Source organism: Rana temporaria, chromosome 4, assembly GCF_905171775.1.
Source record: "Rana temporaria chromosome 4, aRanTem1.1, whole genome shotgun sequence".
Taxonomy (NCBI): domain Eukaryota; kingdom Metazoa; phylum Chordata; class Amphibia; order Anura; family Ranidae; genus Rana; species Rana temporaria.
The window spans coordinates 295,999,318-296,012,524 of NC_053492.1; the positions used below are offsets into that span (position 1 = coordinate 295,999,318).

At 40.9% G+C, this 13,207-nt stretch overlaps 1 protein-coding gene across 1 annotated transcript in view; it reads right to left on the minus strand.

The window, feature by feature from the left end:
• AHI1 (Abelson helper integration site 1) overlaps positions 1–13,207 on the minus strand; it is a 329,300-nt gene that overhangs the window by 19,362 nt on the left and 296,731 nt on the right. Inside the window, exons 22-23 of the mRNA XM_040350481.1 lie at positions 4,832–4,994; positions 4,635–4,732 (exon numbers count right to left, since the gene is read on the minus strand). Of these exons, the coding sequence (XP_040206415.1) occupies positions 4,635–4,732; positions 4,832–4,994 (261 nt within the window). The remainder of the gene's footprint in view (positions 1–4,634; positions 4,733–4,831; positions 4,995–13,207) is intronic.

Here is a 13,207-nt window from a genome sequence, read left to right on the forward strand (position 1 = left end):
ACCACTTCCCTACCGCCTCATTGTGAAATGACGGCGGCAGGGACCCCTTCTCGATCCGGGTGGACGTCATATGACGTCCTGCGTTCCCGGCGATCTAGGGCGCGCGCGCTCGTCGCCGGCGGCGCGGGTGCCTGGCGGCCGCGATTGTCGGTAATCACGGCAGGAGTGTGGATCTGTGTGTGTAAACACACAGATCCACCTCCTGTCAGCGGTGAGGAGACCAATGTGTGTTCCCAGTACAGAGGAACACACATCGGTCTCCTCCCCTTGAGAGTCCCCTCCCCCCTACAGTTATAACACATCTTAGGACACATATTAACCCCTTCCTTGCCCCTAGTGGTTAACCCCTTCCCTGCCAGTCACATTTAGACAGTAATCAATGCATATTTATAGCATTAATCGCTGTATAAATGTGAATGGTCCCAAAAACGTGTCAAAAGTGTCCGATGTGTTCGCCGCAATGTCACGGTGACAGTAAAAAAATCGCAAATCGCTGCCAATACTACTAAAAAAATGAATAAAATAAAAATGCCATAAATCTATCACCTATTTTGTAGACGCTATAACTTTTGCGCAAACCAATCAATATATGATTATTGCGATTTTTTTTTACCAAAAATATGTAGAAGAATACGTATCGGCCTAAACTGAGGAAAAAAAATGTTTTTTTAAAAAAAATTGTGAGATTTATTAAATAATAAAGTAAAAAATATTGTGTTTTTTTTTAAATTGTCGCTCTTCTTTTGTTTATAGCGCAAAAAATAAAAAGAAAGCTCTATTTGTGGGAACAAAATGATAAAAAAATTGTTTGGGTACAGTGTAGCACGACCGCACAATTGTCATTCAAAGTGCGACAGTGCTGAAAGCTGAAAATTGGCTTAGGCAGGAAGGTGCGTAAGTGCCCGGTATGGAAGCGGTTAAAGAGGCCTTAGATTTCTGCAAGGTGAAAAAAAAAAAACACAAAAAAAAACCAGCACAAATGGAGGAATCCCCCCTGTTGGGCTGCATTGAATGCAACCTCTGCATGACCAACAATTTTCTGCCAGACTCCTTAGGTTTCTCAATCAAAGAATGTCGGGTGGAAGAGACCCTACAGGGCCACCCACTAAGCAAAATTTGTACAGTGTATGGTCAGCTTTACCCCCTCTGGAATAATATTTCTCACTTTCTTTATAAACCTAATTGAATATGTGGTCTCTCTTCATTAAGAGCTTACAACCCCAGCTTTACAAGGCATTCTGTCTCCTGGATACCTGATTTGTTCTATTTAAAATACACCTTTATGTCTCAAGCACATTATTTTTGAAAGTCTGAAGTATTTTTATGAATCATGTTGGAGAATAGAGCACAAGGGGTTAAGAATCCTACACGATTACATACACCTAGTCATTCTTCATCTATTTAGTTTGTCTGGTCTAACAGGTTTGTAAACCAATAAAGAAAGAGGACAAAATTGGGATTACACATCAACTAAAGCTCTGTCATTGTCTTCCATAGTTACAGACGGAGAGCACCACAGAACACATGGACATTACATCATATTATATTTTGACTGTATTTATTTAGCTGCTAGAGATACCTATTTAAGATGCTGTCAATATTTGTGGATTGAAGGTATGGTAGCTTTGATTAGAATGGTCAAGACTAGAAGGAAATATGTAAGTAACTGAACTATTGCACATTTATTTAGGATCTTTTTCACATTTTCCAGGTTCTTTTTAGCACCTGTTGTAAAAATACTGCTAATAATATGAGGCAATAATATGAGGCAAAAATGTACACACACAAGTCTATAGGGTTGATTTCATAAAGGCAAAGACTACAGGGAAGATTTACTAAAACTGATGCACTCAGCATCTGGTGCATCTGTGCATAGTAGCCAATCAGCTTCTAATTCCAGCTTTTTCAATTCAGCTTTGGCAAACCAACTTGGAAGCTGACTGGTTTCTACACAGAGTTGCACCAAATGTTGCATTTGCCAGCATTAGTAAATAAACCCCTGTGCACTTTGGAGGTGCGATTGTACTCTTTTTCCCCCAGTGTTTGGCAAATGTGGTGAAGCTTCTGGTGCCCAGGTGCCTGGAAAAAAAAAAAACATTTAGCTTGAACATGATTGTATGATGGAAATCAGCAGAGCTTCACCTCATTCACAAAGCTCTGTGGAAAATTAGCGCAACTTCACTGGCAAACTGCACAGTCTATTTTGCTTTAGTAAATTAACCCCCATGAATCAGAATGGTGGCTCCACCCCTTCTCACAACTTTGTTTAAAAGGCTGGTACACACTAAGTTTTTTTTCATTCACCCCTGTGTGCTGAAAAAATAAATAATGTGATGTTAGTACAGCGATCTCTCCACTGAGCTGTGTTCTGACAGTGGGACAGCCCCCCCCTGCCAGAACACACCGGAGAGCACTCACAGTTATTGGCTGCTGTACATACTGACCAAATGTCGGCCAGTTTCTGTAGAATGGGCCGATATTCAGCCCTTGTGTACCAGCCTTAAGTTTTCATTTAGAGACTGTGACTGAAAGGAGAGAGCTACTGCTGCTTAACTTGAAACATAAAATGACACATTTGGTCTTCTATACTAAAGGAGTTGAGAAAGTTCACACAATACATAGTTTGAAAATGCACTTTAATTATCCAGTCATGTACTGAAATAAGTAAACAGTAATTTGCTTTTTACATGATTGGATAATCCAGGTGAGTATTCACACAAATGATTGTGTGAAAAATTAATGCCTTGTGATATTTCTAAACTAAAGTAAGGCCGTTTTCTAGAGGTTAATTTCAACCAAATATCTATTTAAAGTGTAGGTGAACTTTCTTATGGGGTCATTTAGGCTGAAACATACTCAACAAATTGGTTGTATTCTGCAAGTGTGGTATGTTTTCAACAATTTCCCTTTTGGATCAATAAAGTATTCTGAATCTGAATTTTCTAATGATAACATTTGATATGGTATATTGCAGCAGTATGTGAGAATACAATTGATCCTAATGGCTAGCGGCCGAAAAAGGGTTAATATCGCCGGCAATGTGCCTCGCGGTTTCCCATTGCTTTCAATGGGAAGGAGCGGTGGAGGAGCGGTAAACACACCGCTCCTCTCACCATTCCAAAGATGCTGCTAGCAGGACTTTTGGAGCGGTCCTGCTAGTGCACCGCTCCAGTGTTAAAGCCCCTGGGCTTTCACACTGGAGAAACAGCAGCCGCTGTTTAGGGTCGGTTTGCAGGTTCTATTTTTAGCGCAATAGTGTCTGCAAACCACCCCAGTGTGAAAGAGGCCTAAAAAAGGAGAAAAAAAAAAAAAAGAACTAGGAAAGTTTGTAAGCTCTCTTGCATTTAACTCATGTGAATAAAGGACCGCTTAAGGACCGCCTAACGACGATATACGTCGGCAGAATGGCATCGCTGGGCACAATCACATACCGGTACGCGATTGTATAAAGCCCAGCGGTGGGTCGTGGGCATGCTCCCGCGACCCAGTCCGAAGCTCCGTGACCTCAGCCGCGGGACTTGCGGACCCGATCGCCGCTACAGTCCCGCGATCGGTCCCGGAGCTGAAGAACGGGGAGAGCCGTGTGTAAACACGGCTTTCCCGTTCTTCACTGTGGCGCTGTCATCGAGTGTGTGTTCCCTAATATAGGGACGCACAATCAATGACGTCAGACCTACAGCCACACCCCCCTACAGTTGTAAACACACTTCAGGGAACACAGAACTCCTTCAGCGCCCCCTTGTGGTTAACTCCCAAACTGCAACTGTCATTTTCACAATAAACAATGCATTTTAAACAATGGTCCCAAAAATTGTCCGAAGTGTCCGCCATAATGTCGCAGTCAAAAAAAATCGCTGATCGCCGCCATTAGTAGTAAAAAAAAAAAATTAATAAAAATGCAATAAAACTATCCCCTATTTTGTAAACGCTATAAATTTTGCGCAAACCAATCGATAAACGCTTATTGCAATTTTTTTTACCAATAATAGGTAGAAGAATACGTATCGGCCTAAACTGAGGAAAGAAAAAAATGTTATATATGTTTTTGGGGGATATTTATTATAGCAAAAAGTAAAAAATATTGATTTTTTTTCAAAATTGTCGCTCTAAAATAAAAACCGCAGAGGTGATCAAATACCACCAAAATAAAGCTCTATTTGTGGGAAAAAAAAGGAGGCCAATTTTGTTTGGGAACCACGTCGCACGACCGCGCAATTGTCAGTTAAAGCGACGCAGTGCCGAATCTCAAAAAGGGGCCTGGTCTTTTACCTGCATTTTAGTGCAGGTCTTAAGTGGTTAAGGAATTTTGTTTTATTGCAGACAAACTTTTTTTTTAATATTTATTTTTTAAATTTTAACTAGCACTTCGATAAAAAGGTAAGGGTATACAGGCTGGTATACACTTAGGTGGATGCCTGTGTTGAGGTTTAGCTTCCTATGGGGACATTAGGGTATATGCTCGATAATCAGAGTTGGTATCATTTGAAAAAATAGCCAGGTGTTGCTATTACTTAGCAGATTAGAAATCCACAATTTTTTGTCCATTTTGTCACAGATCAGCTTGCTAAACTCTACTAATAGACTTAATTTAATTGTACAGTGCCTCCCTTAGCTAAACACACATATATATTTACCCTTTGGGCACTCTGTTCAGGCCCTTCTGCAGTAAAAACTTCCTGGGAAGAGGTAAACTGTGACTTTGATGCTGTAGTGAGATCTTCATCATAAGGGACTGAAAAAGATAACAGAAAATTGGTAGAATTTCAGAATTTCTGCAGTCCGGGCCAGAAATAACCACATTAGCCTATATTGGAAAGATTCACTAACTTACTTTCAGCAGCCACATAATTTGCTGGAAAATAACCCTGTTGTCCATTTTGTAGAATGCCAAACCACCAATTGTCATTATCTTTGTACAACACATGGATAATGTCACTACGATGAAGGCTTAGCTCATCTGATCGATGTGCAGTGTAGTCATACAGAGCCACAACCTACAAGAGAGATAACAACACCACATTTTATCACATTAATGCCACAAACAAAGGCCTGAGCATTTACTTCCTCTCACAGTAACACAGCTGAAACCAAAGCTCTACCTTGGTAAAAGCTGAGGCTTTTTAAACTTACTAAAAGGATCAAGGTGGTGGGAACAGGGCATGAGACACAAGATAATGGACTGTGGGAAACATGAAAAATTGTTTAGCACACTAATCAAACCTAGTACTGTACGACTTTCAAAACAGCTGCTTTCATTTTGATTGATGAGCACACACACATACACACAATATACTGTGTGTATATATATTATATTCACACACATACGACACACAAACATACACACTTGTCATTTAGAACCAAATGATTTAACACAACAAGGCGCATACACTACTCAGGAACATGACAACAGAATGTGTAAAGATTCACTATAGTTATTCAATAACATAAAAAAATCCCTGGGAAAAGGGAGTAGCCGCTCCAGGTGGGATCCCTGTTTATGTATTTCATTTGCACATGATTGAATCATTTATGTAAAAATGTTATTTAATTTATTGCTTGACCATTTAAGTATTTAAGTAAATCAGATTTGATGCATCATGTGGGTGGTATCCCAACAAAATGTATTTCTTTCTTTGAGGTACTTGTATAGTGCTGACAATTTGCACATGCTTTACATATACTGTATATATTATACATTCCCATCAGTCCCTGCCCTCAAGGAGCTTATAATCCAAGGCAGAGTTTCTCAACTCCAGTCCTCAAGGTGCCCCAACAGGTCATGTTTTCAGGATTTCCCTCAGATGAAACGGCTGTGGTAATTACTAAGGCTGGATTCACACCTATGAATTTTTAGTGCTTTTTGCATTTTGCACTACAGTCCATTTACCATGGTTTCCTATGGAACACATTCTGTAGTGCAAATCTGCAAAAAGCACTAAAAATGTATAGGTGTGAATCCAGCCTAAGGCAGTGAAACTCAAATCACCAGTGCAAAATAATAGAGAGCCTGAAAACATGACCTGTTGGGGCGCCTTGAGGACTGGAGTTGAGAAACACTGATCTAAGGTCTCTAATTCAGATTCATACACATACTAGGTCCTTTTGAGTACCCGGAGGAAACCCACGTAGACACAGAGAATATACAAACTCCAGGCAGGTAGTGTCATGGTTGGAATTCGAACTGACAGTGCTAATGCTTCTAGGCAGTGGAGCTAACCACTAAAATATTAATGCCAATAAGTTTTATTCCCTTGCAAAGTCCTTCTTGACTGGGCATCATTCATTATATGTTTAGTAAAAAAAAAAAGCCCATATACCTTCTCTCCTTAAGACGAGGTTCACAATAACAGCAGGATTGAAATCGTGCGAGTTCAGCTGAACTTGGGCGATTTCATACCTGCATGTCAGTCCGACTTTAGGGGCGATTTAGGTTTCTGCACAGATTTCTATTGAAATCGCGCCCCGATGTCGCCAAAAGTACTACAGAAACTACTTTTGGGAATCGGTGCGGCGCCACAAAGTCGCATGCCAAATCGCATCAATGTGAACCTATAGGTTTATATTCTCCCCATCTCATGTGACATTTCACACAGTTACAAATTATCTTCTTTTCCCTATTATTAGGACCACTTTAATACCCAGCACCTACTATACTATACATGTTAGAGGAGAAGGAAAAATCGAATTCATGCATATTGATTTCCATTGCACATGATAGGGTATTTAAAGTGAAAACAGCCACAATATACTGAATAAAAAAGCCCTTTAGGCCAGGTTCACACTATAGAACACAGCGGATCACAACAGAAGTCCAGTGCATCTCCATTTACCATTTTAGGTCTGATGTAAGCCCGAATTTTGGGCTGAATTCGAACCTGAAACAGACCAAAAGACGCACAAGTCTCCTGTGCAATTTGCACTGGACCCGCTTCGGACATGTGTGAACCAGCTCCATAGAGAGCAGGTCACAATCTCCTGCTATGCAAATTGGATGCTGAAAATCCGCATCCAATTCGCAATAGTGTGAACCCAGCCTTAAGTATAATTAAAGTCAAACTTCTTTTTAATGTTAGTATTGGACAGAGTGGAGATGGATTATGCAAGGAAAGCTAGACAAGAATCCCGCCGAGAAAAACAACGTTTTTTTTCACACAAGATACTCGCCCGTGTGTACAGGGTTTTATACTTGGAAATGCCGATTACCTCCAGTCAATTAAACACATTTTGGATTTCGGTAATGTACTGAGTTTGTTCCCATAGGGAAGTGGCACACAGCTTCCTCTCATTGAAAAAGTGTCATAAATTGCAGTTTTTAAGGACTGAAATGCTCTCATGTAGGCATTTGTCCATCTATGACAAGCCCCAGCCTTCAATATAATAAAGCAAAGGGAGGAAATCACATATAAATACATTTCTGAAAATGGTTCACAAACAGTTCCCACCTCATCTTAGCACAATGCTTTCAGTGTAGAAGTTCAACACGTCTACCTTGGCAGCCACTTCAGTCTGTGGTTAAGCAAGCTTGGTTTAATTTGGTACATTTTATAAAGGGTTAGTGGATTGCATGTGATTTTAAAAATAATCACTTTCAGTACTTTAGGTCTCTGAGCTATAATGAGCTGAGATGTTAAAACACATATTAACTAGCCTTAAAACTGTTACTCCTCCCCTCCTAACACCTATGCTAACTAACCTGTGTAGGAAAGATACTGTATATATACTTATCTATTTTCAGGCCACTCCGGACCGGTCACAAGATCAGGCTTTCCAGTGTCGGACAGCACGGCTTTAGGGGAGAAGAGTAAGTGCCAACACCAGATGGGCTGTTGAAGCCAATGGGTAATGTAACCATTTCAGGTTTACTGGCCGTTGTTGGATCACTCTCTCCTGTAGCTGCCACTGGCTGACACAGTGGAGATCATGTGACCAGACGGGTCTGAAAATAGGTAAGTATATACATCTTTCTTAAGTGGGGGGAGAGGACAGTTTCAAGGCTAGTTAGGTGTATGCTGTAATTCCACTTTAAGGGTAGATACAGTTGTGCTCATAAGTTTACATACCCTGTCAGAATTTATGATTTCTTGGCCATTTTTTAGAGAATATATAATGAATGATAACACAAAAACTTTTCTTTCACTCATGGTTAGTGTTTGGCTGAAGTCATTTATTATCAATCAACTGTCTTTACTCTTTTTAATTCATAATGACAACAGAAACTACACAAATGACCCTGATCAAAAGTTTACACACCCCAGTTCTTAATACCATGTATTGCCCCCTTTAACATCAATGACAGCTTGAAGGCTCTTCATCTTCTCAGATGGTAGAGCTGCCCATTCCTCTTGGCAAAAAGCATCCAGTTCCTGTAAATTCTTGGGCTGTCTTGCATGAACTGCACGTTTAAGATCTCCCCAGAGTGGCTCAATGATATTGAGGTCAGGAGACTGAGATGGCCACTATGTACAGAACCTTCACTTTATTCTGCTGTAGTCAATGACAGGTCGACTTGGCTTTGCGTTTTGGATCATTGTCATGTTGAAATATCCAAAATATTTTGTGGCATTTGCATAGTAATGGCTTTCTTCTGGGGACTCGACCATGCAGCCCATCTTTCTTCAAATGCCTCCTTATTGTTCATCTTGAAACAGCCACACCACATGTTTTCAGAGAGTCCTGTATTTCATTTGAAGTAATTTGTGGGTTTTTCTTTGCATCCCAAACAAATTTCATGGCAGTTGTGGCTAAAATTTTAGTTGGTCTACCTGATTGTGGTTTGGTTTTAACAGAATCCCTAATTTTTCACTTCTTGATTAGAGTTTAAACACTGTTGATTGGTAAACTCAATTCCTTGGATATCTTTTCATATCCCTTTCCTGTTTTATACAGTTCAACTCCCTTTTCCTGCAGATCCTTTGATTCTTTTACTTTCCACATGACTCATAATCCAGAAATGTCAGTGCAGCACAAGATGAAGGTGCCCCCCCGGCTCCAAAGTGTCCCCCAATGTAGAGGGCATGTGGCCTGGTATGACTCAGGAGGGGGCGCTCGTTTGTCCTCTACCTTTCCTGACCTGCTGGACTGTGTGCTCGGATAAGGGTCTGGCATGGATTTTGGGGGGGACCTGACGCCATTTTTTAAAAACAAAACTGGCTTAGGGGCTCCCTTCAAAATCCATAGCAGACCCAAATGGCCTGCTATGTATGGATTTGGGGTGGACTCCACTTTTATTTCACATTTTTTTAATTGCCAGCAATTGATAACTTTTCTTACATTCAGCTGTCAGGAGGGAACCCTGCTGACAACTAGTGATTTATCAGCTGTTAAAGATGCAGCGTCCGCTTGCACCTTACAACCATGTTGTTTACTGGTTAAGGAGTAGGTGACTGCCTGCTCCTTAACATCCAGCAAACATTCCACAAATACAGCATGGAATTTCCGCATGGACTTAATTATTTATTTCCTTCTGTGAATTTTTAGCATTTCTTGGCAAAAGTCTAGTGAACTGAGTTTCAGGATCGGATGCGAGATTTAGGCAAAATACATCCTGACACCTAAATATCTCATGCTCAAGTTTTGTCTGTGAATGGAGCCCAGTAAGTGGAGAGCACAGCACTGGATCGAGAATGGGCTCAAGTAAATATAGGGGGGGGGGGGGGCTGCACACAGAAGGTTTTTTACCTAAATGCAAAGAATGCATTAAAGGTAAAATCCTTCTACCTTTACAATCACTTTAAGATAACCCAAGTATTGTGCAAATGACACAGAACAGCTCTGATTCTGAGATGATTAACAGGTATTTTTTTCATATATCAAATCAATATAACAAAAAACACTTCCAGTGGTATATTTAACTGACCAAATGGTAACAAATAAAATTAGTTAAATCGGGAGTGTCCGTGACCGCCGAGTCCAGAGGACCCGGCACATCACGGATCAAGGTAAATGGTCGCTGATAGCATCCGTTTACCATGTGATCGCTCCGTCCAATGACGGAGCGATCACTTGTAAACAAACCGGCGTCATGTGATGACGCCGGTTCCTCCCTCCCCTCTCTGTACCGATTGGTACAGTGTGAGAGGGGGAGAGCGGATGGCAGCAGCACTGTGGGCTGGATCTGTGACAATTGCAGTCACAGATGCAGCCACCCATCCCTAGCAATACTCTGCCCATACTCCGCCATACCCTGCCCATACTCCGCCATACCCTGCAATACTCTGCAATAACCACTTCCCGCCTGCCGGCCGTCATATGCTGTCCTTGACTTTGTGAGGGGATATCTGAATGATAACTGCAGCTACAGGCATCATTCAGATATCAGCTTTTTCAGCCGGCGATTCCCTACACCATAAGAACAATCATTGCTGCTGTTCCGCCGCTTGATCGCTCTTACAGGAGGCGAGAGGGGACTCTCCCCCCCTCCCGCCGCCCTCCGGTGCTTCTACCTACTCACCGCTACGATCAAAGCCAGGATTGTTTACTTATTTATTTATTTATTTATTTTTTATTTCAGGCTTCCCAGCCTAGTGGTGAGATGTGGGGTCTTATTGACCCCATATCTCACTGTAAAGAGGACCTGTCATGCCATATTCCTATTACAAGAGATGTTTACATTCCTTGTAATAGGAATAAAAGTGATCAAAAAAAATATTTTTGCGGAAAAACGTGTCAAACTAAAATAAAGTAAAATTAACAATAAAATATATATATTTTTTAAGCGCCCCTGTCCCTGTGTGCCCGCATACAGAAGCGAATGCATAGGTAAATCCGGCCCACATATAAAAACGGTGTTCAAACCACACATGTGAGGTATCACTGCGAACATTAGAGCGAGAGCAATTATTTTGGCCCTAGACCTCCTCTGTAACTAAAAACATGTAACCAGTAAAAATATTTAAATCTTCGCCTATGGGGATTTTTAAGTAGCGAAGTTTGACGCCATTCCACGAGCGTGTGCAATTTTGAAGGGTGACATGTTAGGTATCTATTTACTCGGCATAACTTTATCTTTCACATTATGCAAAAACATTGGGCTAACTTTACGGTTTTATTTTTTTTTAAGCACAAAACTGATTTTTTTCCGTAAAAAAACGCCTTAGAAAAATTGCTGCGCAAATTCCGTGCGAGATAAAAAGTTGCAATGACCACCATTGTATTCTCTAAGGTCTTTGCTAAAAAAATATATATAAAATGTTTTGGGGTTCTATGTCATTTTCTAGCAAATAAATTATGATTTTTACATATAGGAGAGAAATTTCACAATTGGCCTGGGTGCTCCAGAACGCCTGATGGTGCTCCCTGCATGTTGGGCCTCTGTATGTGGCAACGCTGTGTAAAAGTCTCACATATGTGATATCGCCATACTCGGGAGTAATAGCAGAATGTGTTTTGGGGTGTAATTTGTGGTATGCATATGCTGTGTGTGAGAAATAACCTGCTAATATGATAATTTTGTGGAAAAAAAAAAAAAGAAAAAAAAATCTTGATTTTGCAAAGAATTGTGGGGGGAAAAAATGACAACTTCAAAAAACTCACCATGCCTCTTTCTAAATACCTTGGAATGTCTTCTTTCCAAAAAGGGATCATTTGGGGGGTATTTCTACTTATCTGGCATGTTAGGGTCTCAAGAAATGAGAGAGGCTGTCAGTACTTTAGGTGTGATTTTCAGGTATTGGCACCATAGCTTGTGGACTCTATAACTTTCACAGAGACCAAATAAAATATACACCAATTTGTACTTATTTTTACCAAAGATATGTAGCAATATACATTCTGGCCAACATTTATGAAGACAAATTACTAATTTGCTAAATTTTATAACAGGAACAAAGAAAAAATATATTTTTTACAGAATTTTCAGGTTTTTTTTCTCTTATAGCGCAAACAATTTTAAAACTCAACGGTGATTAAATACCACCAAAAGAAAGCTCTATTTGTGTGGAAAAAAAGGACAAACATTTCATTTGGGCACAGTGTTGTATGATTGAGTAATTGTCATTCAAAATGTGAGAGCACCGAAAGCTGAAAATTGGTCTGGCTATTAAGGGGGTTTAAGTGCCCAGTGGTCAAGTGGTTAAAGTGTCAAAATACATTTATTTTTTAAGTGCCCCTGTCCTCGCAAACGCAAGTCCCGCCCACATATAAAACGTTGCTTAAACCACACATGTGAGGTGTCGCCATGAATGTTAAAGCGAGAGCAATAATTCTAGCCCTAGACCTCCTCTGTAATTCAAAACATGTAATCAGTAAAACAATTTAAAGCATTGCCATGACTGCCATTGTATTCTCTAGGCTCTCTGCTAAAAAAACATAATGTTTGGGGGTTGTATGTAATTTTCTAGCAAAAAATAATGATTTTTACATGTAGGAGCGAAGTGTCAGTCCGAGTACTCACGGCAGGACATGTCCGATGAAAACGGTCTGCAGACCGTTTCCATCGGACATGTCTGGCCGGGGCCTGTCCGGGGACTTCTGTTCGATGGCTATACACACCATCGAACAGAAGACCTCGCGTAAACAATACGCGGGGCGTGTCTGCGGTGTCGACGCGTCGATGACGCGGTGTCGCCGCGACAATGACGCGCCGGCGTGGGCGGCCTGCCTTGAAAATGCTTCCACGCATGCGTCGAAGTCATTCGACGCATGCGAGGGATGGCGGGCGGCACGACATGTATGGTAGGTCTGTACAGACGACCGTACATGTCCGGGCGGACAGGTTTCCAGCGGACTGTTTTAAAGCAAGTCCGGGAAACAGTTGTCTGCTCAGAAACGGTCTGTCAGACAATTGTTTGCTGGAATCCTGTCCGCGCGGCTGTACACACGACGGAACATGTCTGCTGAAATTGGTCTGCCGACCAGTTTCAGCAGACATGTTTGGTCGTGAGTACGGGGCCTCAGAATTGGCCTGGATGAGAAGTGGTTAATACATTAATAGGATTTACATACATAATTTTATTTATTTAATGATGCTTTTTAAAATTTGTGTGGAACTCAGCTTTAAATAGCATATACAAATTACCTAGCATGAAACATAGGTTTACCATCAGCAACCAATGAAAGCAAACCCCTAGGCTTTACCAGGTAGCAGAGATTATAAATTCTCAGTATCCACAGTCAAATAATTGGATCTCAGCTACATGCCCATGCAAGATACTCTCCTTTGAAAATGGCTTCCCATGGATCCTCTCATTATGCTTAGCTGTAGCACACA